This window comes from Octopus bimaculoides, chromosome 4 (genome assembly GCF_046866305.1).
Source record: "Octopus bimaculoides isolate indiv1 chromosome 4, ASM4686630v1, whole genome shotgun sequence".
Classification (NCBI taxonomy): domain Eukaryota; kingdom Metazoa; phylum Mollusca; class Cephalopoda; order Octopoda; family Octopodidae; genus Octopus; species Octopus bimaculoides.
The window spans coordinates 105,712,248-105,740,132 of NC_142931.1; the positions used below are offsets into that span (position 1 = coordinate 105,712,248).

The window sequence follows — 27,885 nt, forward strand, 5'->3', positions numbered from 1 at the left end:
CTGGGATTACATTAAGGAAAGAGAAAAGTGCAGTCCCTTTACTAGATTAGGTTTATGTTGAAGATGTATATATATTTTTTAAATGCTTAGAACTTTTAATAATTTTTTGCCTTAAATAGCCCTAACTTATCAATTAAAAAGAGAAATAGAAAATGATCATTTGTAGATGAATTTCAAATAACAAAAAAAAAAAAACAGATTTAAGTGAAGTAAATAGCATAAAACGACGAAACACCATATTTAATTTACGAGTCCACTATTATTGCCATGGTTACGCAGTTAATCGAAATTTTTAAAATTGTACAATAAACATGTATCATATTTTTTATCCGTCAAAATAATGTGAAAAACAAATAAAGATTGCTTTAAAAGTGAAATCCTTTTAAATTTGGAAGGTCATTTACAACGAGCTCATGAGCACAGTTCATAGCTACGGAATAACAGCCGAAAATATCCGAAGTGCTAAAGCTAGATATTTAAATATTAATTATCATTATGATTATTTACATTAAATTTTAGAAAATGTGTCCTTGGCATGTGAGATTTTAAAATTCAATAGCAGACAAAGAAAACGAGAGTCGTATACTTTAATTTCATTATTTTCTTCTTCGCGAAAGAGTATTCGATAATTTCCGGAAGATAAGATGATTGGGGTTTACATTTTGTTGTAAGCGGGGGGTCTATCCTGCGCAAAATCTTTCCCAATTCTACCGAACTGCGCAGACTTGCATGTGCTGGGTAGGAAGTTATCTTATGAAAATTTAGTAAGTAACTAATTATTATTACTTTCTACATTGATAAAATGTCTGGTTTGGCTTTGAACATTTCTCGGTTGAGGTTTAGTTTGCTTGAAACTAAAAGAAGATAATCTAAGCTAGATGCTAATTAGTTTATTTCTAAATTCAGTGTAATAATTCTGAAGTGAAATGCAGCCAAATCCTTTTAGAAATGGGGACATGCTGAGTTTCATTAGTCTAATACACTTTCATTTATAATATATGTTACATTATATATATTCTCGGAAATGTTAAAATTTAGTCAGAATTAATAATTTGAACGTTAGTTTCGAATACTTCGAATTAGATTCTTATCTATGGTTTCTGATGTCCACTTTACTTTGGCGGAAATATTTAACAAGCCATGCTTTAACCTTTTTTCCGCTGTTTGCGATTTTTACGTCGCCGATTCCTTATTTACCGATGTCTTTTTGTTGTCCAAACTGCAATTTGTCCTCTATATTCTTGTATTAGAGTGATAGTGATGTCTTATAAGTCTAATTAAATATCCAAATGCAGTAACCTACAACCATAAACGTCGATTGAATCAAATTGTAAGAAAATAGTAGTTAACCATGGTAGAAACTTGTGGCTATATCTTGTCTGACATTGTTTATTGAGATTACTTCACCGTTTACCATTTTTTAATATATTTGATCTATCTCAGATATTTCTCTATTTTAACAAATCTTAATTAGAAACTCTGGTTAGCAAAAAGAGGGAAGAAAGAAAAAAAATCTCTGAAATTTGAACAAGAAATAGCGCCAATTGTAATAGTTTAGCTTTTCTGTAATACTCTGACTTCTTTTTTTTATTTAAAACAAAGAAACGTTGTTAATTAAAATTGACCCTAATGAGTTGTGATGATCATAATAAGGGGAGAAACGTTGGCCAAAAATGGTGCCCGCTCTTTTGTTCGTATTGAAGATAAAACAGTTGTTTAAATAAGCGAACAAAAGCTGCAATTTTTTTGGTATCAAGTTATTAACGCTGAATACATATTTCGTATTCACTGTGAACTGTTTGGATTAGAAAGCGTTTGGGCAAAGAAATTCTATGATAATTTCTGTATTGAAAACATGTGGCGACAATAAAGGACATTGTAGCAGTTTTAAAGGTTTACTACTGCTGTTGGTATTATTGGACGCAATATAATGTCTTTATTAATTCTATATTGTTATTATTTTACCGAAACCTTCCTTTTAATAAGAAAATTCTAAATTAGCTAATGTCAGCTTTAATCTTGTCTATGTATTAACCTTACTTATGTTTCTGTAGCGTTTGAAACTGATGTGATTTCTTCTTACTATCCTTGGCTATTTACCATTATTTCTTCTTCCTTGACCATTCCTATATATATATATATATATATATATATATATATATATATATATATATAGTTGTTTCCAGTAGACACCTCCATCGTTTTTGCTCTGATTTTAATAGGTTGGTGACGGCGGCGGCAATGACGGTCGGGGTTCTATCTCTAATATTTCTTGTCGCTTCGTCTTCTCTCTAGAAGCTTCTGTTGTCCATTTAGATCGATTCAGTCGCCGTCTTTCTTTTCAAACATTTTCTTCTCCCCATCTTTTATTACCGACAAAATGGAGGATTTCAAGCTAGTGTTTTTTTTTTTCTTCTCCCATTTATCGTTTTCAATATAAAAATCACTTGTGTTCCTGTCGGCAACTCCCTGCTTCAATGATTAGTGTTATATTGTTACGTTCATTCTCCGTTGTAATTTAACATTTACCATACAAACTCCATTGGGCGATACCCAGCATTTTTTATTGGCTTTTTTCTAGACTCTGGATAAATTAAATTTTACAATTGCTTTATAGAGACCCTGTAACTAGAATAAATTATTGCATTTAAATCAAAGGACATTGAAATTGTAAAATTATTGCGAATAATACTTTTTTTCTCGTTATCATCACCATCTTGATAGTGAAAATATTATTTGCTTGAAATGAAGTCAAAATGTTTGGAATTTATGTAAGGTTTTTTGTGTGTAATTTAGTAAGTTTTTGTTGAGAATCGCCTCACGTGGCCGTCGTCGTCTTCCCTCGGCATTTTTACTCTCCGATATTGTTGGCATTTTTATTAAATATTTTGATTCATTTTACTGTAATTTTTTTTACATAAATTTCCTGATAAATGACTTATACCTACAAATGCTTCATACATTTCAAAAAATTCTTTTCTTTTACTTTATTCGTTTTAAAATGTTGAAATTTAAACATTTTATGTCAAGTAAAATTTGTTTTAACATTGAAAATAATTATATATTGTGGAAATTAAATAGCCTTTAGACCTGTCCAAATCACCTAAAATTCTTAAATCAAAGTATTTTAAATAAGTACTCTGAAATATATTTCACTTGTATGATGGAGTTTGTATTTAATGTGTGTACAGTTTTCAATGAGATGAATAATGATATATAATCTGTATATACAGATATATATAATATATACACCCCTCGTGCTTCATTTTGTAGCTAATCTGATCGACAGTCCGTAAAACAGCAAGTGCTTTGATGAGGCGAAATTGAAATAGACTTTTTATATACCATTCGTCATTTTTTAACATGGCTTTTATTGATCTTTTTGTTTTTTGTTGTTTAGTTTTTGTTAAAACGTAAAAAAAATTGTGTGCATAAAGTAATGATGCAGTCTTGTCGGTGAAAGGTAAAAATTAAATTTCTTAAATACTGTTTCTTTGTGGATTTTCGTATATAAATATCACAAGTTTCTATTCGATCGTAAACTGACATGGTAATAAATAAACGTTAATACTGAAAGTTTTCCGAGTAATAATGGTAAAATTTTATTTACTTCCTATATGAAATCCAGTTAAGGAGTCAGGGATGTTTCACTTTGTGAACTGCTATATTATAGTATATGCAATTTTATTTGTTTAACCCTAGGTAAAATTTAAGCCGTCGCCATTCTGGTTTTCTTTTACTGTATGAAGCTAAATGAGGTTTTTGTGATTGAGGTAGACTTGGGGGTTTCTTAATTTGGGGGAGGGGGGTTCTGGCATATGAGTGGAATAACATAAGGATAAGCTGATTCAATAAACTCTCCTAATGAAAGGGAATAAAACTAGTATCAACCTGTACTTGTATTTTCTGTTCTCCTTGAGCTTTGGGCTTGCTGCAAGAAAGACACCATTTCACATTTGGATTAAAACTTAATGTAATTCTCTATTTTTGATGACAGTCTCAGAAACTTCGTTCTAAACTCTTGTCAACTGGAGATTTGAAATAACCGGACTCTATGATAAAAAGAATTTTTTTTTAAAACTAGTCTACTATTCCCACAGGGAATAGTAACCATTTTAAACTTTAATGGGTTTTAGTAATAAATAAATTCTAAGCAATATTTTCTCTCTGCATATGTTAGACATAAACAAAGATCTATTGTATGGGGGAAATTTTTCTGTCATTGTCACGATCTATATTTTAGTGGATTTTTTTTTCATGGCCTCTTAACTGCATGAACTAAATAATAGTTTACGTAAATGGAAAGCTTATTGAAAGGGGAAAAAATTGTTTTATATTAATTTTAGTGCAGCAGATTACAGCCCATCCTTACATACAGTAGACTGTTTCTAAATTTGATATTTTCTAATTGTTAAATGCAGGATGTATTACAAACCATCAATGTCCAGTCAATTTGTCATCAATTTTTTTTCCATTCTCTGTGTGGTCTTTCTAAGTGGCTATCAATAAGAATTTTTTCATTTCAGCGTAATCTAATTACTTTCGTTTTTACATTTCATTGTTTTTTTAAAAAATTCTAAGTTAATGCTTTAAGGCAGGAGAAAAAAATTTCCGTCTGAAGATTGTTTCAAAATAGTTTAATCTACAGATATGAAAGGTGTCAAAGGTTGAGTCAGTGAAAATGGGCAAAGTTGATACTGTCTCGTAATTTTAATTTCATTCTTTATAAGTAGAAGTGCATAAAATATTATAAATAGAATTGCTTCGACAATGTAAAACATTGTTGTTAAAACTGATACATTATAATTTGCTCACTCATTTGTGTTGAAGCCAAGTTTTCCAATATTGTTGTTTATTAATCTAAATATAAACAAGACTCTACAAATCTAGGCGATGAGTCGACCTGTATATTAACACTCGACCTGCTAAAAATACTAGCTAAATTTCCCACATTACACATATCTGTCTTTACAGGGTAGATAGGACACATTAGATAATGTAGTTCAAGATACACTGTTAAAGGAAATGGGATGGTCACAGAAGGAATACTCGGATTGTGGTTTTTTTAGTGTTCATCTTCAACTAAATGACAATCTCAACAGCTAGCAAGATAGACTACGGTGCAAGCTTTCAGCTGCAAATTAAGTTTTTGTTTATTTGGTATTTTTATGTTAACCATAATGTTGACTAGTTCTCTATTTTATAACTGTGAAGGATTATATATTTTCAGTTAGGCCTGTTTTGACTTGAAATTGTATCTTAGCTTTGATATTGCAATATATGAAGAGGGGTAAAACACATCTTAAACAATTTCCTGTTTAGATCATTTTCTTTGGCTTCTATCATCCAGTAATGCTAAGATTTTTATTATCTGTACTCCAGTATATTTTTTCAATGGTGAAGCTTCTTTATTGCCAAGACCATAATACTAATACACAAAGAACACTAGTTTTTCAATAATTAGCTTAATATCTCATAAACTCCTTGAATGTTGTTTCTCATTGTAAACTAATGCCACTTTAAATAATATAACCAAAAAGCTATCCAGCATAGGGAAATCACATTTCTTCAATATTGTCAAAACAATAACAAAAGCTAAAAACTTTGGCTCTTTAGAATCAATATTCTTCAGTTTAAAATTGTCTGCTTACCTTGTCATGCACATTTTCTACTTGGTCTTTTCTGTCACATTTTTGCCTATCAAATTGAATTCTATTTTTTAATATATATTGTTCAATCCACTTGTCTCTTTCATTTAGTTTTTAGCATTCAAGGGAAATATTGCATTAGAAAATTTTGTACCTTTTTGAACTGGTAGAGTTGTGTTGTTTAATGGAGAAATACCAAAATAGGAATTTGAACTTGAATAAGTGCAATTAAAAATATGTAAAAAGTTTGAAATTTGTTGCTTAACAAATGTTTCTTTTTCTAGATATAGATGCTTTTATCATCTAAGTTCTAGAATTGATCTGTTTTTATATTTGTTGCTGTTGTTTTTTGTTTAATGTAACAAATTCAACATTTTGGTAGAATTTGTTGAAATGTTAGCTCTGACTTCTAATTATTTCTAATATTTAATTTGAAGAAAAACTTAGACAAAGCAGTTTTCATTTGTCTACATGCAACACAGTTTTCTATTGAACTGGTATTTACCAAATGGATCTATTCACTTAATTTTTTTCCTAATTTAAAAAAAATGCCTTCTATATTAGTACTTTTGAAAGAGTATGCAAAAACAAACATACTTGTATTCTAAATTCAGCCCATCAATTTTTGTGCTTATTTGGTTTTTCTGGCTCCCCTCTATCCATAAATGGAATTTCCTTGTCACATATCTATCTGCTTACTCTGAGGACCTTAAATATTCCAATTAGTATCTTGTCAATGAATGTTATATTTTTTTGCATACATTTTAAAGAACAGCCTATTACTTTGCAGGCTCAAACTTCTTAAAGGCTTTGTTTTTGTTTTGTAACCATAGTATTTGGAAGTTATTGTAACCTTATTCTAGCAGCAGTAGAACGTTGGTGGTAGATGTAATTACTTTCTGGTTCGATATAACAACCTGGGTTTTGGGGACTGTTAATAGAATTTACTCTGAAAACATTCAATCCAGGTGTGCAAATAACTGAATATCTTGATGCACTGATTCCTATAGTTGCTGGTTTCTATCAGCAACAAAAAAATTTTTTTTGCTTTATTCAGATTATGATGAATAAATTTAGAGAAATTTTTCTTGATTTGATTTCATCTAGGTATCTATTTTTAAATTGAGTACAAAAAGATGAGTGAAAGGGTAAAAATCTCAGAATTTTGAGTTATTTTAAAATTTGAATTTTAAAGGTTATTGGGGAGGTGCAACATTTGCCTGAGACTGCGTTTGTTCTGATTCAGGCTCCTTGTTTTTAAGTTTAAACAGTATTTGTCAAAATTTTACGTTAATTTATTAAAATCATTATTTTAAAAATAATTTGAAACAAAGGTAGTCTCTTTCAACAGAAATATAGTAACAAAAGAGTTACTAGGAAACTAAATGTGGGTGTGATTTCTTCAATAGGTTAAATGTTGAAGGGAAATGTGAAGTATTTGCAACACAATATTATGATGAGAGCTTAGTTAACATTTTCTTGATTTAGTCAAAAACATTAAGGTTTACTATTGCCAGAACCATTATATTTTGAACTGAAAAGGTATTTCAACTACCCAAATGCAAATTAATGTATCTGCAATACATGTAATTGAAAGTTACATGTATAGCAGATACATTTAGAAGAAAGTTATGTAACCCTTTTGACACCAACCTGCCTGGCATAACCACTCCTTCTATGATACAAACTTCCCGTTTTTAAAGTTTTCTGAATTAAAACCCTTAATCAAAATTTCATGTTAATTTATGTTCCAAATACCAGCTTAATGAAAATTTTATTTTACTAAAATCCTCAGTTTTCAAAATTAATTGGAACAGTCAATGGGGTTTCAAAAGAAATAAGGTAACAAGGAGGGGGTTAACTGAAATATTCCATCTTCTGAAGATAAATTATAGTCTGTTTTGTACTTATCTAGCAATGTTATAGAAATCTAAATTTTGTGAATGTTTGTTTCTGTTTAAAATTATGTCCACTTTCTATTTGATTATCCATTTATACTTCTTTCAAAATTGAATGCCAATCCTGCACCCTGTCTTTCTTTATGATTTTATAAAATTTTTGTTGTAGGTACATCCCTTTCTTGAATATATTTTTTAAAACTGAAAAACTTCCGATTCATTACATCATTTTTAGAATCCTGTTCTGTATACAGCCATATTGAAAAGATGTGAATTGTTATGTAACATTTTCTATGAAGTACAGTGTCTGAAATAAGTTTCTGGTCTGTTCATAGTATGTGCTCAAGTTATATTGATTAGAAATAGAACCATACCATACTATAGATACTATATTTAGTCTGTTGGTCCTCCACCCTTCCATGTCAAGCATGGGTCAGTCTCTATTGAGGCAAATTTTCTACTGCTGGATGCCCTTCCTGTTGCCAACCTTCATTTTGTTTCCAAGCAGAGTAGTATTTTCCCATGATCAGGTATGTTTTTGGAAAATATTGGACATTTATAGCAGTGACATTCATTTGGAATATATGATGTCGTTACAAAAGAAACTGATCATATGTTTTTGTGTCTTGACAGTTTGTTTCCCAAATCTGGTCAAAAGATTTGAAAAGCCTGGGGTTATATAGTTGAAGACACCCACAGTGTCATGTAGCAGGATTGAGCCTGAAACCATGTAGTTAAGAAACAAACTTCCCAACTATGCCTGTGCCAATAAGTCTATGGACTTGGCATATGAAATTATTGTGGTTAGATAGAATCTGACTAGATGGATACTACATTAAGCTTGTAGATATTGCATATGAAATTTTGTGTGTGTGTATGTGAGGCCAGTTGTTAGCAATTCTGTCAAACTCATAATACATGAATAAGAAATCTAAAATATCAGCTGCTCCAGTTGTGTGTTTCTAATGATATTGTTGAGTTAAAATTTAAAGCAATTATTTATAAGATGCAAGAAATAAAATAAGCCATTTTAACTACTGGAAGTTTAAATAAATTCATATTTTGATCTCTTGGTTGTATATTTTATATTGATTTTTTTTTTTTTTTTTTTTTTTTTTTTTAAAACTTTTAAGATTAACCTGAACAGAAATGGTCATGGAAGAACCCTGTCCACAGTGGGTTGGCCGAGAGTTTGTCCGGCAGTATTACACCATTATGAACGAAGCCCCAAACTTTTTGCACAGGTAAAAATTAAATTATTCTTTGCTACATTTGATTTTGTTGAGATGGTTATCCTTCAACTATTAAATTAAAAATTCTGCTGGTGACATATGGTTGGGCTTGGTTTCTTCTGATGAGAAACTTAATTCTAAGTACAGATTCAGAGAGATACTCACATTCTCAATTGATGGTCTTGCATGAAATTTGTTTTTGATTTGACACACTGCTGAAAAACTTATTCCCAATGGTTTTTTAAAAAATCAAAATAGAGGGATTAAACTTAACCCTAGAATATCAGAATTGTGTTAGGGCGGGAGTTTCAAAAAATATCTTTAGCCCCAGAATCCTTTATAAATTTGGTATTAAATCTAAAAGAGATTCAAATGATTTGATAATCACTTCACTTATATCAGGAAAATAGGAATCTAATTCATTGTGTAGTGAAGCAGTATTTTTGACATTAAACATAATGACCTGTCTTTTTTTGTTCCACAATTCTAATCTGTAATGGTTACAAGGTTGTTAACTGCATTGAGTTATAAGAAAATATCAAGTAGGGCAGCTTTGCATTTCACTTGTTATCTGCAAACTTGATTGCTTTATCCTATTTTCTTCAAAAGAATTTGTTCATTTCATCAGTGAAATGTCTTTTCAGAGCCATCTCACTTCTGTGAGATACACACCCGAATCATGCACTGCATTTTTTAAAAATCAGGGTTGACATTTGACACTGTTGCTAAGAAACCAAATCTACAACCCAGCATTGCACGAGTTTCATGAGTTGTGTACTCAATGTGCAGAAGACCTTTTTATTGCAAAGAGAAAGATACCTACTTACCTTGAGTTGTACTCTCCAAGGCTTGTTATGCAAGAATTCTTCAAACACCAGTTTTTTTGTTTGTTTGTTTTTAAAGCTTATACAAAAAGCTAATCTTCAAGTAATATGTCATGGGCTTGTTAGAAATGGAACTTCTCTTTGTATTGATATCATCATCATCATCATCATCATCAGTCAGAAATAATTTGACAAATAGTTATCATTTGACAGTAGCAGAGTTTAAGACAAATCAAATTTGAAGGATTCACTTTCTGATCTTTGCTGTAAGTACTTGGGGATGAAAAACTAAATATTTTAGTAATTAACTGGACTGAAAACAGAACAAGTCGGTATTTCATATTGATCTTTTAAAACATAGGGTTTCAATTTATTTTAAAAATATGTTACTTTTAATCAACACGTTTTTCAATTAAATTGTATATTGTAAGTCTGAAACTGCTTGCCAAGGTTTGTTGGCCTCTGACTGGTGCAAAAGAAAACTTGAAATTCGTCAAATGACTGTGCTATGTATAGTGATGCCACTTGGGTTTACAAAATATAGGCATTGCAAGCTGGTTGTGATTACTTAAAGATTCTAGTGTTTTTTTGACAAACCTCAAATGGTGCTTCTTGAAGTGCAAGTATCTTGGTTTGAGAATGTCTTTGTTCCAACTTCATATACAAATATTCATATTGATGTTATTCGACAAGAGGGAAATATTGATATAAACTGCTTGAAAACAATGCTCTTTACACAGGCTTGTTGTTGGCCTTAGTTTAAATTTTGTCATTGAATACAATGTCAGAATAGTTAAGAATTTTTGTCTTTTTATTCTATAGAAAACTTGATTGTAAGATTTTTATAGATAAGTTTTAGTTGAGGTGGGATTTTACAGCTGCATGCTGTTACCATTGCAAAATTTTCTGTTTTCAAATAAGGGATATTTTTATTCTATGGATCTTTAAGCATTCAGATTACTGTCTAATATAATCATATTTATTTACATTATTTCAAATTAATCATGCATTATCTTGTAGCTTCCAGATTTCAATGATGTGTTTATTTTTACAGTGACATTGTTGGGTAGTTGTGAGAAGTTAGACATGGTCAGTTTGAACATAAAACAAGTAGAATATTTGGGCTGGATATGGCCAGTTTAAGTGCTGAAGGGTTAAATATAGAATGACTGGTCATAATGTCAACAGGGAATTTAAACCTCACTATTTGCTCAAGCAGTGACAAGTCACAGAATATCTACATACAGACACACACAAACAGATTTCAGTTTCTCTCAACTAAATTCACTCAAGGCAATGGTAGGATTAGGACTATGCACAACACTTACTCTAGGTGTGCCATGCTGTGGAACTGGACTTGAAACCACATAGTTGCAAAATGAATTAACCACACACAACAACCAAACTTATGTTCATTTATGCTTCTTAAAATATTTACAAGCTGATAATGACATCTAAATGGACCTCACTAAATAAATTGTTTTAAAAAATTACTTTCCATGAAAAACAGTTTTTATATCTAAAGTAAAAAATATATATTTGTGATAGTGAGTTAATGAGAAAGATGAAAGTAAAATTGAAACAGCCTAACATAACCTCTTTGTAATACTAACATTATAAAAGCAGTATTGCCTCTTTTTCACTAAAGGAGCCTTTACACCAGTGGTTCTCAACCAGGGTCCAGATAAGATTTTCAGGGATTCACAGTATTTTTTTAAGGGCATCTGAAAAAATTTTGCTTTTCATGTATGTATTGCAAGATACAGCTGTTTCTTTCTCTAACATTTTACATAGTTCAACCTACACAAGTTAATGTGTGAAAAAAATTTTTTTTTGAAAGAAGTTTCTATAAAACTAGTTTTTAAACATTGAATGGCTACAGGGTCCACCAGATTAAAATAGTAATCAGAGGAGTACATAGATAAAAAAATGGTTGAGAACCCCTGCTATACACAGTTGAGGCCAAAATACAACCTGGTAGCTGTAAAAAAAAAAAAAAAAATTGAATTATGTTCAAGTATGCTCATATGTCTGAAAAAATAGTTGAATAAAATATTTTTCACCTTGTCTGCTTGCTCAAGCCTGGTTTGGTGGGTAATCAGTAAGCTGAACTCATTCGTTTTGTAAAAGAATGATGGCAATAAAATAGTAACTGGATGTTTTCTATTTTATATATGGAATTAAATGTAGTTAGTGTCTAAGGACTTCACTGGCTGTGGACAACTGATGAAATAAGACAGCTTCATTTAAGTCCTTGGACTGCAAACCAAAGACTGAAGATAGTGAAATTACATTGGTTGAAGGCTGTGCACACCATGATTAAAATTCCTTTACCATTCAGTACTTTTAGAAAACCAAAATGTAATTAAATTGGCAGATTGTAATAGACCTGGCCAAGCAGGAACAACTTAATTTAATAATTCCTTTTAGCATTTAGGTGGTAGGTGTGTGATGAATCTGAAACAGTTGTTTTATGTTGTTACATATACTTCCTCTTTTGTATTAGAGTTTTTCATTCTTTGTGATATTGTTTGGGGCATTTATAGCAGGTTTTGTGACATGTGGATGTTCCCTAATTGGCATTCCACCTAGGTTTTTTTTTTTTTTTTTTTTTTGGAAGACCTCTCACTAGAATGGTCACACCTGTTATGAATGAGGTGCAAAAAATTGATTTGGCTTTTAAACCCTTTATAATTTAACCCATTAGTGTTCAGATTAATTTGTCAAATGTAATGCTTATCTATTCATATGGATTTTGATTTATTCAGGTTCAAGTGGAGTGTCCACAATATTTGCTTGTAACTTTAATTTTCTACATACAGATTTAAAATTTTGTAAATGGGTGCTTATATGCCAGTGGTTTATAGTTACGTAATTTTAGCTGATCTTTCCGATTAAATTTGACTTTTATGGACAGGTATTAACAGGTGTAAAAACAATAACATTATGAATAAACACTAAAATTCATATTCTTAATACATCTTACCTGTTTGATTTGTTACTAAAATTATCCCAGATGTCAACTGCCAACAATTTTACATTTTTCAAGATGAGGTACATTAATTTGAATTAATTAAAATACATTTGTAAAATGTCCCCTCTTTTTAAAAATTTTGTTTTCATTTCATGGGGTAAACCTTTACGGTTGCCCATAACAGTACTGCACGTGTAAGTACTTACATAGACAAGATTTTCTGCCAAAGCCACTGAAGAAAAAAACCCAACCAGAGGTGTCGGTGCTGGTGGTGAAATGGTTCAGTAAGAGACCATATTACATGTCCCAATCCATATGGTATACTTCCATTATATTTTTTTACCTGTGTAAACATCGAAGTTTACACAATATCCTGTGTCTGGTTCACAAAATTCCCATACCTTGATCACCTATTTAGTGGGTTTGGCAGGCATGTACTGCCGAAAATGTACTCTGCCTTTATAACCTATCATGGCTTCATCTACACAGATTTTTCTCAGGTAGATACATAGTTTAATAAGTATTAAGGAGTAAATCAATTACAAGATTTACTTTGTACAGGGGATTGTAGTTTGGGTGGTTTTTGCTGGGGACATTAGCAGAATCAAATGTAAATAGTGAGATATTTTCGAATACCTTGTCTTCGACATTATACTTGCGATATATGGATCATCATACCTTATATCAAGACTCTTGTAGTTCCACAGTCGAGGAAGCTCTCTAACACCAAACATAATATTGATTGTGAAAAACACTCTCATTTCTGCAGTATTAGTTGGCTGCCATTGTGGATCGTTTCTTCCGTGAATAGAAATTATACGTTGCGCATATTTGTTTGTTCCCTCTGTAACATTTTCAAAAAAACTTTCTGGTAAAAATAAAAATAGATAGTCCAATGGTTGAGCATCAGGAAGTAAATTGTTGCAGACCAGCGAAATCAGGAATAGTGATTGGTGTTGTAATCTTTGATCATGTTGCCATGTTTACAATATCATTTTCATCACTTTCGTCCTCAAAATTTTCCTCATCTGACGATTTTTCACTAATATTGATATCAGATTCGTCTGAGGACAAAATACTCTTGTTTTCATTTATATTTTCTATATCGTCAAGAGTTTTCTATACCTTCAAAGTTGGAATCGCTACTTGCTGACACTATTTCATTAAAAACTAAGGTACAGACTTCTCTTCAAACGCTGAAAAAAAACCATGTCTAAACCATTTCACAGTATTTATACTTGAATAAAGGTGGGAAAGACTTTATCTCGCATTGTCTCAAGACTATGAGAATTCAATGTGATTTGTTTATTTTTATTTTTTATTTATTTTTTTAGCTATTTCATAGAGCAGTTGGATTTGGCCAGTTTGAACAAATAGAGGGGAATTAATTTTGGCCGGTTTGAACACTAAAGGTTTAATATATAGTAAAACAAAAAACAATTCACAATATCATATATCAAACTAGATCTTGCCAGCATTACCCTGTTGACCAACCAGCTCATCATTTGATTTTTTTCAGTTCATGTCATTTCTTGTACTGTTGTAATAAAGGTTCACAAATGTTCCATTTCTTCTGTATATAAAAAATTAGACATTGAAGCAGTAATATGAAGTCCTAAACAAAAATAGTTTCAAGACTATCCATTTGTCTTAACTTGACTTCCTCAGTGACATAATTATGAATACAAGTGTAATGGACAGTGTAATTGAAGACTTTATTTCCTATTAAAATTTAAGCATTTGTGATCATTCTCTAATTTATAGTCAAAGAAATGTGGTTTTTGTGTTCAAACATATGTGATGTGTGTAGTAAGGAATGACTCAAGATGTAAAAGTGATATGGTAATTTGGAACAAATTCTTGTCTTAAAAACTAAATATTGATATGAAACAACTTAGTACTTATAAACTGTATTTATAAACTCTCATGCAAATGTACAAGATGTTCAGTACTTCTATTCCACATTGTAAAAGCAAACCATGATTTATGAAAATTGCAAAGCTGCAACGAGTGAAATAGGGTGGTGGGGATTTTAATACAACTATTATATAAAATGTAAGGATAAAAGCACGGATCTCAAATTCGAGGAAAGTTAAGGACCATTGTGTAGTGGAGAGGAGGCAGGCCAAAATGAAAGTGTGACATGGAGAGGTGTAGGTGTTAAAATTGCAACAAAACTGATGAATAAATGAAACACATTGAATTTCAGATTTGCAACTGTCATTTTAAATAATGTTTTTATTGTCTGATAGTCCGTGTTTTTTAAGCATCTAGAGTTTATAATATTTGGCTTAAAATAATTTAAATATGCTTGTCTTAAAAATAGATTGTAAAATGTTCATCTCCTTAATCTTGAGTGCAATGCAAATGTTTTTTCGTTGTTGAAAAGAACTATTCTTAAGGAAATTTGTCATGTGGAAGAGACTAGTAAAAATCTGGAACACCAACCTCTGCATATTTCTGTCTCAGTGGGCTATTGTACAAAAGCACCACCAACTTTATGTGAATTAAAATCAGTATTCAGTGGAAGAGTAAAAACCTTTATATTCTTTCCTAATGTGAGAAATATAGTACTTTGAATTCTGGCATAATATGATATTACATGCAAACAAAAATGTCTTACCTTACATCACAAATAGTGTACAGGCTGTGTTTTATATAAAGTCTTATAAAAAAAAAAATCCTGGTTAAAGCAGGTCTCTAAAATAGATAATCAAACCTCTATGGGACAAACAGAAGTTAGAAGTAATAAATCTGTTCCTTAAGGAAGCCACAGTCCCTTTTTTGTCACTGCCTGCACAATATGTATTTACTAAAATATCTTTCAACAACTTCATTGCTTATCCTGACTGAAACATTGACTTACATATGATCTGTGAGAGGTTTTGCACTTTGCACAGAATTTCTCTCTCTCTCTCTCTCTCTCTCTCTCTCGTACTGATCTTTAAAATTACAGGTCATCACTTAATGAGTTGCTTATTAAAAACTTGTAAACAATTAATGATGACTAGATATTGTGGTCTTGAGTGGGCTATGTCTGAGAATAAGATGTTGTCCTGACTAGATTGCTCATAATGAAAGTCTGCTTGGTCAGGGTTAAAGAAAAATATGGTATCTCTATACAATACACACTGGAAATAAGGAGTCTTGAGGCTGACTCTAACTTGGGTGTTTACAATTAACACTTAGCATATATTTTTTAAGCTTGAAAATCTTGAGTCATCAACTGTTCGGTTTTCAATTAATCTGTCTAATATATTGTTTATGCATATGTGTTTTAAAATGATAGTGGCCTGCATCCCAGAAATAAAATGCTCTGTTGTATGATGGTGATTATTTATTTGCTATATTTGATATAAATTTCAGTGACTGGAATGTTTAATGTGTATCATGTCATTAACAAGTTGAACAGGGGTGTATTGGGGATGTGCTGTGTTTGTCTGCATTTTCTGTTCAAAGGTAGAGTGCATAGGCTGTGTGCAACCTACTTTGACACTGAAATTAATATTTCTCTGTTATTATGACTAATATGTATTGACTAAAGTTCAGACTTCAGTGTATGTTGATAGTGGTAGTGCTGGATGTATGGAAAATATAGGTATATGGTCATCAAAATATTCGTTACATGGAATTGACTGTCATGAAAGTGGAATAAACTGGCTTTGCAGAAATGACATTAGTAGTGGTAGGAGCTCAAAAAAGTTATTTCAGTTACTGGATAATCATTGCAGAATTATCAGCTGAAGACTAGAATAGTCAGGTAACTCAGCTATTTAAACCTTTTTGTTACTATATCTCTATCTTCATTTCAATTAAGTTTGAAAATAATTTTGTAAAATAAAACTTATTAGGGTGGCTTTTTTAACTTGTGTTAGTGGGTTCCAGTATGATGCATATGGTCAAATGGAAATGAAACTTTGTTTTTAGCAAAATTTATCAGAGGAATATAATTTGCATTTGTATAATGAAATAATGTTTGGCACTATTTAATTTTTATTTGGATAAATTTTTGATTTTGGTGCCCAGCAATCTGTCTAGTTTGGTTACAGAATCTGAACCACAGAGTAGCAATGCCTGTTGTTGGGAAACAGATTGATCTGCTATTGAGTATGAAAACCATGTTAACAAAAATAAAATTAATATGTTTATGTTGTGAAAATTGTTGATTTCTAGTAATGTTTTTAATTTTTACAAAATAGGTTTTACAGTAACAATTCAAGCTTTGTTCATGGTGGTATTGAGAAAGTTGGCGAAGAACAGCAACCTGTTGTGGGTCAAGATGTAAGTGATATTTTCATAGTTTGCTGACCATAATGATGTTCAGTTCATTTAGAATTGAGAAAAGCCCTACTTCAGATTTCTATATTATTTCTAAAATAAGTATTTATTTTATGAATGGAGTTGTTGGCTGTCCAACTATTTTTGGCAGTATAAGTGCCAAGGTGTTTTCTTATTTGCTTTTCCTACTAATTTATCATCAGCTTCTCAATCACAATTATACTGCCAGTTTACATATCCGTATTATGAAAACTTAATTTTTACTTCTTCCAATAATATTTCTCCTGAAATGTGTATGTGCATACAAAATCAAAAAAGTGCTAACATATGTTCGTGGTAAAAAAGCGTGCAGCCTGAAAATATAGTTGACATCAATGCAAAGTTTTTCTGAAACTAGTTTTAATTAGAACTTGCTCTTAGTCTTCTATCACAATTTTGCATTGAGCATTTTGATAATTTTTATATACAAATAACCTGTGCATGTATTCACTAATTACACTGAAATTACATTAAATGCTTTCAAATTAGATTAAAGTTTTACATAAATTGTTTGCATCTTTAATTTCACATTGGTCTCAGTGTCTTATTTAAAAAAATTTTTCAGAACATCCATAAGAAAATTTTATCTCTGAACTTCAGTGATTGTCGAACAAAGATCCGCCAGGTAGACAGTCAATTTACGGTATCAAATGCAGTGTTAATTCAAGTAAGCTTTTCTTTATTTTACTTGGATCTTGCAAATGTTTTATGAATTTATGCATGCTATTTTCATTTTTGTTTTGAAGTCTAATTAATGCTTTCTTCATATTTTGTATGTCTCTTATTATTTTACATTTGTTCAACTATTTGAGTGTTAAATATTTTTATCCACATTTGTTGGATAATTATTAAATTTTGTGAGTTTTTACACTTGTCTCTTAACCTGCAATTTTCAAAATCTAAATACTGCAATAAATCCTTGCATCATGATGTAGGTCCAAAATAGTGATTCTTTCCAATGACTTTGTGGATATTTCCTGAACACGTTTGCAATTTTAATCACTCCAGATGTTGGTAGAAGGTATTGGCAAGACATTCACATCTTTTCTCTTATGCTTACCTTCATGTATCTTTCCCTGCTATTTTAAATTGAAACCATTGCTCACTTCATTTATGGATTTTATTTGAATATGAATGAGAAACTTTCCATTTATCGAAATTTTGAGATAATTTTTAAATTTAAATTTTCAGGTTACAGGGGAACTATCCAATTATGGCCAGCCAATGCGCCGTTTCATGCAAACTTTTGTATTGGCGCCGCAGTCACCCAAAAAATATTATGTCCATAATGACATATTTCGTTACCAGGATGAAGTATTTCCAGATTCTGAATCTGATGTAGAAAATTTTGAAAGTGGTGGTACGTTGGCTTTTTTCTTTCTGTTGTGCTAAAAGTGTTAAGAAATAATTTTATTTCTGATTATCTTAAATATTTTTTAACTTTTCCAGGCTCTGAGCAGGAAAACACTGAAACTGTTACTCAAACAGGACCAATACAAGAATCGGTATCACAATATTATGAGCCGCCATCTGTTTTAAGGTATATATTGACACCCATTTTGAAGTAAGGAATGCCCATATTCTCTTTCTCCCTTGGTATTTCATGGATGGTGTTAACTACTAAATTAAGATTGTAAAGATATAGCAATATATAATTCTTCTTGAAGCAAATTAACTAATTCTTTAAATTTTTCTGTTATAAACCTGTTTTGCAATCAGAGATTACACCTAATAGTCTTCAAATTTGAAAAATCTTCCCATTTCCATTAACACTTCAGGTGAGTGATTAGAAAACCCCAGGGATGAATTCTTTAGAAAAGATCTCTTTTCATATATAGGTGGTGAGGAGTGGAATACTTGTGTATTAATAGCAGATTAACCCTTTCGTTACCAAACCGCCCCAAAAAAAATTTGGCTCATGTGACCAAACCGCCCCTAATCACCTATTCATATTTAAATGAGGATATCCGAGCAAATCTCGTTAGTACATTCGTGAAAACACGTGATTATTTGTGTAAACGGTTCAGCTATAGTTTTGTACGACGATCGACATGTTTTTTTAATTTTGTGAATTTTGTGAGATTTTTTTCCAAATTTGTTCCTGTTGTGTTTTCAAAATTTGTAATCCTGACAAAAAAATGGATACGAATTTTATTCTGTCAAGCAGCGAGTCAGAATTCGAAGGATTTTCCGTTGAAGACCTTGATAAATCTAACTCTGTAACCGAAAAAAAAACAAAAAACAAGTGGTATTTGATAATGAATCTGTTTCATTTTCCGAAAATGAAAGCAGTGAATCCGAGAGCTCCAATGATAGCGATAAAGAGAATGAATTAGTACCTGAATGGAGTGAAAATTTAAAAACTCCTTCTTTCAGTGATTTTTCTTAAGAAACTGGACCAAGTCACAGTCTTATCCAGGAGAGTAAAGCTTTAGACTATTTCTTTTTGCTTTTTCCGATGTACCTATTTGAATTGATTACGGCGGAAACAAACCGTTACGCTGAATGTAAACAAGGCATAAAAAAGGATAGTTTGTGGTTTCCCACAAACTTGAATGAAATTAAGGCATATTTTGCCATAAATATTATTATGGGCATTAGAAAGTTACCTAGAATAACAAATTACTGGAGTAGTGATGAACCCATTGGAGACGAATATGTCTCAAGTATAATGACGAGGATACGGTTTTTAAAATTAACTCAATATCTACGTGTAAGAGACACGATCAGTATACCAGTACGTGGATAACCAGACTTTGATCCCATATTTAAAATAAGACCCCTCATTGACTGTGTTCAGAACACATATAAAACAGTTTATAGATGAGGATATGGTGGGCTATAAAGGCTGAGTGCGTTTTCGACAGTATATGCCAGGAAAGCCCACAAAATGGGGGATCAAAGTTTGGAAGATTTGTGAATCATACTGGGTGGGTACTGCTCTGGATTTGAATTTTATACAGGCAAAAGAGACAGTAATTTATCCAGTAATGTGCACAACTCTTCTATAATAATATTTTGTTGTATACCCAATTGAATATTAGCTAATAACCCATTTTCTATAGTGATGCTTGAACAAAAATTTTAATAATTTTTTATTTTGTTGAATTTACCTGTAATTAGTCACTTTGTGACAAAAATTTTGGTATAGAATTGGTTGAGAACCTTTCGTTAAATTATCTTCCAAAAATCACATTAATATGTTGATAAATAAAAAAAGTTAGAGTTGTTTAATGAAACCAGACTAAATTTATGATTATGTTAGAAATTAATTGAAACACATATTTTGGTTAGAAATATGGTAACGAAAGGGTTAAGAATGAAATGAATCTGACAAATGCAATTATTGAGAAGTGAGAATATTAGGCATTAAAGCAGTAAAACAATCTGCTGGGTATTTGGTGAGGCAGTTTTCTCATTTGGAACATTTGGATCCATTAAGTCATTAGGTGAAATGTGTGAAGAAATAATTTGTGGTTAATTCCCCCCCCCCCTCTCTCCTAGTTCAATTTCTAATTAAAATCCATCATTTTAGTAATGGAAATGCTGATATAGATGAAGGACCAGATTCACCTGCTGAGAAATCGGTGGAAGAAGAACCCAAGGAAGAAGTTGTTGAAGAGCCAGTATCAGAGCCGGAGAAAGAACTGGAAATCAAGACCCCAGAGCCAGAACCTGTTCCAGAGGCACCTGGTAAGTTTTGTCTTGCTCAAATTGACAAACTTATTGAAAATTCTTCATAATGAATTTTGTTATATTATTTGTGTTGTAATTTGAATATTTAGATGTCTTGTGGGCCTGTCTTGCACCTTCTGTCAAGTTTATTTTCTACTTGACAAGGTTTTAGCTTTATGGTTGACATTGCCACTGAATTTTTCATTACCAGCATGTTAATGGTAGTATAAATAGTTACATTTCTTGTAAACTCAATTGCTAAAAATCCAAATAACTTGGAACAAGATGTTCAGCTTCCATGTTGGCAAGGGCTGAACAGCCTGAGAGGGTCTGATCAGAGGACAGTGTCATGCACCAGTATCTTATTTGATGTGGTTGCCCTTCCTAGTGCCAACCATTTTATAGTGTCCTGTGTGGCACCAGCACTATGAATGATTACTTTGTAACTTACAAGGCTAAGGGTATAAAGTAACTATTACTGGAGAACAAGAAAATGAACCGTGATTCTATGAAGAGGGATGAGAGTTAGTGAGAAGATGGGATGGATTGTGAAGGAAGTCTAGGGATATCTAACATTGTAGAGGGCAAGTATGGACAGGTGTGAGGAGGGAAAGGAGAGAAGTAGCAAGACTGAGAGAAATCAGTCATTGAAGGGAAGAGGTGTGGGTGGCAGTAAAGGGGTCAGGAAGGTAGCAGTAGACTAGGTTATTGAATATTTCAGCTGAAAAACCCAATAAAAACAAAATTTATGGAGGTGAGAAAGTGTAGAGGGTGGCGTGATGATTAGTAGTGTTGAACTAACCATTTAACATCATGCGACTCTTCTCTAATGTTGGTGGTGCAACAAGAATGGTTGCATTAACTCTCAGATTTACAGTATTCCATTCTATAACTTCAATAATAGTTGTTTTCTGGTTTTGTGTGTAAAATCAAGATTTAAAGTTTAACTGAATAGTTTTGATCTCTATAGTGTTACGTAAATCATAACTGAATATTTTATATTTTTCTGTGACGGTCAAAATCAAAGGATTTAACTAGTAATTGTTGAGGGGTTTGTTTTTTTTCTCTCCCATTTCATGTAATGGGAAATAGAACTGTACCTTTTGCATAATGGTTTAATAATATTATTAGGTATACATTATTTTCTCGAAATATAAAGATTTATTTGCTTTATTATAATGCTTTTTTGTTTTTTTTATGTTTTCATTCAGTGTTCCATCTCTTGTCTTGTTACTTTGCTTTTTCTTCTTCAATTGTGTTATGTTGGAGAAAGTGTATTGTTTTGTCTTTACTTCGTTTAACCACTTGATTGACTATTATAACAAAAGCTAGTTGGTTGGTTCATTTTACATTCAGGTGTAACATTTCTGCTGGACCACACAATTTTAACCCTCTATAAACTTTGAATGTTCTTCATATCGTGGAATCTCAACTCCTTGCTAAAAGTTGTTGCTATTGATTATGAAACCATCGATATTTTAAAATCTTATCTATATATTTCAATAGTAACTGATAATAAATGAGGCTGCTGTTTGTGTGTGGAGAGTTTCTTTTTGAAAATGCTGGTAGCTGATGCAAAAATAACTTTAATGGGGGCTTAGACATTACTATTAACAATTTATCCAAAATATCAAATCAACTGAACAGGAGTGTATTCCTAATTTTCAACACCTGAAGATTGATAATTAAGTTGGTTTGCTCATATATTCATTTAACTTATTTCTTGGAAATCTGGGTCATGAATTAATAGAATTGCTAAAGCATTGGATAAAATGCTCTGCTGAATTTGTTTGGCTCTGTGCAAAGGTCAAATTTGCCTTTCATCCTTCTCAGGCTGATAAAGTACCATTTAAATACTGGGGTCAGTTTGCAAACACCTCCCGTCATATTTCAGAGCTTTTGCTTATGTAAAAAACTTATTTTATTGGAAATCTATATTATATTTAGTGGACATATTTCAAATGTGCATTACAGATAAGTCTTAAGTATTGTAAGTTCTGCAATCTTTATTTCAGAATTACATAGCTAGTATAATCTGTTTTGGTTTTCAATAAAATACTTTAAACTTCACTCACATTTTCCCCACATATAGGATCATACTTGAATGATCAACTGTAACAAAAGTGTATTTCACATAATTTATGGCCAAGTTCTCTAATTTTCGTAAAATTATTGTTTTCAGCTTCGTTTTTGTAAAAAATATATTTAAAAAAAAAATAATATAAAGAATATGAGTGGAGATTGAACCAGTGTGTTTGTTAAGGCAATATGACAATATGACTCTCCCTAGACACAACAAAATATTGTTTTCGGTATATTTATAGGATTTAATTTTTGTTTCAGTGGAACCAAAGCCAGTTTCTTGGGCAAGTTTGGCCAGCAAGAATGCTCCTCCATCTCAGCCATCAACCACTAGTGCAGGGCCTGCAGGTCATGCCCAGCCTTTAGGGAAAACTCAAGCTACACGGAGTGATGTTAAATTGGATATGAATCAAGGTCCACAACCTCAGAGGGCTCGGTAAATTGAATTTGAAGATATTTTAAAGCATTGAACTTTTTCATATCAGATTAGTTTTTAATTGAAATGTAACTTTGTTTGCTATCACTAGAGAGTGGGGGGTTGGGTTTCTCTTTTCTGTGTTCACCAGTGTAGAAATAAAATATATTGCTATTTGTCATGATGTGTTAATTATGATTGATATTGTCAATATTATAGGAACCCAAGAGAACGTATACGAGAACGAGAGAGAACAAGTGCAAGTAGGACTGATGATGGGGATTCCGACAGTCTCAGTGGTCGCAGAGGGTCAAGATATCCTGACAGTCATCAACTCTTTGTTGGCAACTTACCGCACAACATTACTGAGAAAGAACTGCGAACCTATTTTGAAAGTATGTTTTCCTCCCCTTCTCATTCAAGGTTTTTCATGTAATATCTTGAATTACTTTTGTGAGAGTAATTTTCAATAATATCCAAGTTTTTAAAATTTTTTTGTTATATCCTGTATTATAACAGCATACTTCACCGTCAGCATGACTGGCTGCAAATGACGTACCTCACTAACTGCCCCACTTGTGGCTGTCTACTATTTATTTGTAGTGGAGAGGCCCACCTCTCACTTGCGAGTGTCTTTTTTTTCTTTTTTCCCCTTTCTCATACCACAGAGAAATTATTACATAGTTCTCCAATATTCAACTTTTGGCAATTATTGTTTTTTTCTTTCAACAAAATCTTTTTTCAATTATCACAGAAAATTTATTTTATAGTTCTCCGATATACATCTATCGCCCCCCACCACCTCTAATGTATTACATATTCGAACCATACTATTCGAATGTATGCCACAGGTGGTACTGGCTTTGTATTCTTACCAGTAGCGCTACAAACACATGAGTGACCTGACTGAAATCCTTCAACAGGCTTGTATTATTTTTTTGTGTGTTCCAGGTAGTACTCCAGAGATCTTTCTTAAGCAGAATTTTTTTTTTTTCCCCCCGTCATAGTCTATTATTTCATAGAATTTTTTTTTGTCTCCAAATTTTTCCTTGTATCCTTGGTGTTTTCAAATTTTTCCTTATATTCTGTGGTCATTGTTGTATCCTGTCTGTTTTCGAAACCTTTGTCACCACTATTATGTCTTGCTCAACACTTATGTCCTGTATTATGACATACTTCACCGTTGATCCTGACTGACCCGAACTGCGTGACTGGCCATGAACAGTGTACCTCGCCAACTGCCTCACTCATTGTGGCTGTCTACTATTTATTTGTAGTGGAACAGCCCACTTCACTCACACGGTTGTGTCCTCCACAACACTTATGTTATATGGAAAAATATTCTTTTAATTCTCTTAGTTTCTGCCTGAAGTCTGCTAGAGCACTATTTTCTAAATTTCTGTAATTTTTAAATATTTAAACATAGTTGCATTAATTTTCTTCTGTGTGCTTGCAGTTCCTCACTTTTTATTTTCTGCTTTGGTAATTAACTGTATTTTAGTACATTGATAAAGAATGTATCCTCTCCTTTCCTTGTTAAGGCTGTTGATTTACTTGTAAAACATTTAAAAACATTTTGGGAAAGTTGGTTTTCAGAATACATTTGTGAATAGACAAAAGATGAATTTTCTAGTTCGATATGGTGTTTTAATATCATTGCTACATTGTTTAAATTAATCTCAAATTTCAGTGTATATGATGTGCGTCAAAAGCTATTAATCTAAATACTCTGTTTCAAATGATTCCTAAATTTAGATGTTTAATAAATCCACTTCAATGAGGAATTGGGAGCACAACAGGTTCTTACCTATATATTCTATAGAACTTTGTCTAAAATCTTTTCTAAGTAAGAAATTATTAAAATTTTGTTTAAATATCACCATATACATATCAGTCAACAATATTCTGATGGAGTAAATAGCAATTGTACAACAAATTGAAGTTGAAGGAATTCCTGTAAAAACAGGAGGTAACCATATAAGTAATGTAATTTGTCAATGCGACTAAAATTATAAAACCAAATTCCCAATCATTAAATTTGGCCTTTTATCGCACATAACAAGGCAATTAACTCTTCAGTTTGTAAACTACAGACAATGCACAGGACTCCATTTGTTTACCAGTCCTAAAGCACGTATTACAAAAATCTTTGCTCTGCCCTTTAGTTAGGAACTCTCTAATATAAAGGGAGAAAACCGCTTATCATTCATTTCTGTTCTGTACACCAATCATTGCAGGACTGGGCTCATTTTTTTTTTTTTAAGTTATTGAAAAATACTAGGTAAATTCTGAAACTGGAGTATATCCTCCTCGTGCTTGACAAAAATTGCCCTGATTTTGTCAAATTTATCGTTTCTTTATTCATACTTAGTCTAGTAATTGGGGAAAATGAAGTCAATGCTTAACTCAAGTGAGTGTTGGAAATTTTGGAAAATAGATATTTAAGTTTTTACCTCATTCTTTCTGAAATCAATTCATCATTTTCACTATTGATGTCCAACTTGTCTTGAAACCTGTTATCTTGCTGCATTCAAAACCCCTCCGAAATTACTGCACCAACTGGTTGATTATGTCAAAAACTAGTTTGAGAATGGTATGTACTTTCTGCTCCTTCTAGGAAGATAGCAATACAGAATAGGAACCAACTCTACATTCATGCATTTAAAAACTTGAAAAAAAAAAGTGAAATAATTTATCTGAAGTTTTTTTTTTTTCTTTTTTAGATTATGGCCGTGTTGTTGAACTTAGAATTAACACGAAGAGTGGAGGTGGAAAATTACCTGTAAGTTCTGCTGCTGCATCTATTTTATGTTAAGGGGTGTATAGGGGCTTGAAAGGTCATTGCATTTGATAAGGGCCCTTCTAAGGATCAATGTTTAATTCCATCTATGCATTAATGCTAGTGTGTGATGCAGTCCTGGAATTTATCACTTTTACTTTAGATTATTAAGCCTTAAATATTAGGGGTTTACATACAATAAAACTTAGTTTTTTTCTCTTAATATTAAATTTTTCAATGATAGTAACATTAAATATTTAGGAGAACTGACATACACATCCTCATCAAACTACTACCATCTTTTATTATTGGAAGACTAAAATATAACTTATGTAATTATTAAATTCTCTTTCTATAAATATTGATTAAATGGCAACTGTAATTAGATTTTAAGTTGTTTTTTTTTTATTTAACCCCCCTCTACTTTTTTCTCTTTCCAGAACTTCGGTTTTGTGGTTTTTGATACTGCAGAACCTGTACAGCATATTTTAAGTGTTAAGGTAATTACAATTTTTTCTATTTTTACTTCCATCTATATATAACCAGGAAACTGGGCACACAGACATACACACAATCAACAATTTTGTGTGCACATTTAACAGCTTTAAACTTATGTGTTTTGACCAAGCTTGAGTTTCTTTTTCCTCATTTTCTTTGTACAGCCCATCAAATACAATGGTGAGCATAGGCTGAATGTGGAAGAAAAGAAACCTCGTGGTGCTGGCGGAAGTGGTCCAGAAGGTGGAAGACCAATGAGTGGAAGAGGTGGTCGTGGTGCTCTTGGAAGTGGCACTGCACGAGGTAGCATCATGGGTGGCAACATGAGTGGTGGCCGTGCTGGCATCCGGCCTTCATCTGGTGGTGGAAACAGACAAGACAACCGACTAGGTGGTCTTGGTAGTGCTGGTGGACGTGGTGGTCCAGGAACTGGAGGTGGTGGTGGTGGTGCACGACGCTGAGTTAAAATAGTTTCTGGTGCTTCATGGAAGTATGCAATTCTGACTGGAAAGAAAAATAGATTACAAGGTGTATATGGTGAAGTTGTATCGTTTTGCATGTCCAAATGGTCGTCAAAGCAACTGGCTGTATGTGTCTTGTATCAACTTGTGAAACCAAGATAATTCCTATTTCATATGCAAGTTTATGTGAACATTTCAGCAAGACTTGCATCTTACTAAAAGATAGGGGGAAAAAAAAAAAGAAAACCCCATTTTATTCTAAACTGAAGAAAGAAAAGCTTATGAAGCTACATAATCTTTTTCACACTTGACAGATATTAGGTTTACATTTCTTTTTATCCCCCTCCACTCTTTATTTAAAAAAAAATTTTCCACTCCCAGTTAAATAAAACCCAGATGACAAATAAAACCAGTTGAATAACTATCAGCATATTGGTTTTTTTAAAACAAAAATGTCTTCAGTGTGCAGAACAGTTCTTGTTGGTTTACTCTGATCATCTGTTAAAATTAACTTATCTGTCAATTTCTTTCTTTTATCCAATCTATAAGAGATGAAAAGGAAATTCTGTCATTTCACTTGAACAATCACTAGCAGAATTGCATATTTTCTTCGTAGAAATATTGGATCGTTGGATACTATGCCCTTATCACCAGTGGCGATTGCTAGTTGTAACTTTTTTTTTCAACTGGAAACAAAAAACAAAAAAAAAAAATAAATGTCAGAGTTTACAAGTGTAAAATAATTAACATTACCCAAGCATTATTTTCTTACTGTTAAAATAAAAGCGGTTTTTAAATGTATACACTTATGTTGGTCAACATTCTACTCCACAGCTCTATACAAACACAAGTTCATGGAAAAAGGGAAGCATTGGCATGCAAGCTCATCACATTTTAAAATCTTGTTTCTTGTATTTTAGTTGGGGATGAATAAGGTATGGTTTCACAGGCATCTGAATATTACTGGAGTTTGAACCCAGGAACTATTATTCACACTTATAATTTGCTTTTTATATATAATTAGACAGGTGGTATTTTGGGAAGGATAATTAATGATTAGCCTATGTTGTCTCAAGGTAATT

At 31.9% G+C, this 27,885-nt stretch overlaps 1 protein-coding gene across 4 annotated transcripts; it reads left to right on the top strand.

Annotated features, from left to right (window-relative positions):
* The first annotated feature begins 712 nt into the window (after nt 1-712).
* LOC106880498 (ras GTPase-activating protein-binding protein 2) lies at nt 713-27,604 on the top strand. Of its 4 annotated transcripts, none has more exons than XM_089351151.1 (12): nt 713-1,906; nt 8,680-8,790; nt 16,776-16,857; nt 17,459-17,560; nt 18,085-18,253; nt 18,343-18,433; nt 20,429-20,586; nt 22,912-23,086; nt 23,285-23,460; nt 25,789-25,847; nt 26,285-26,344; nt 26,507-27,604. In XM_089351151.1, exons 2-12 carry the CDS (start codon nt 8,696-8,698, stop codon nt 26,801-26,803), a joined length of 1,464 nt encoding a protein of 487 aa, XP_089207277.1. In that variant the 5' UTR covers nt 713-1,906; nt 8,680-8,695; the 3' UTR covers nt 26,804-27,604. The 4 variants fall into 4 exon arrangements, with proteins under 4 accessions (XP_089207277.1, XP_014785958.1, XP_089207279.1 ...); XM_014930472.3 differs by having other exon boundaries at nt 713-764; XM_089351153.1 differs by having other exon boundaries at nt 1,637-1,893.
* The last annotated feature ends 281 nt before the right edge of the window (nt 27,605-27,885 follow it).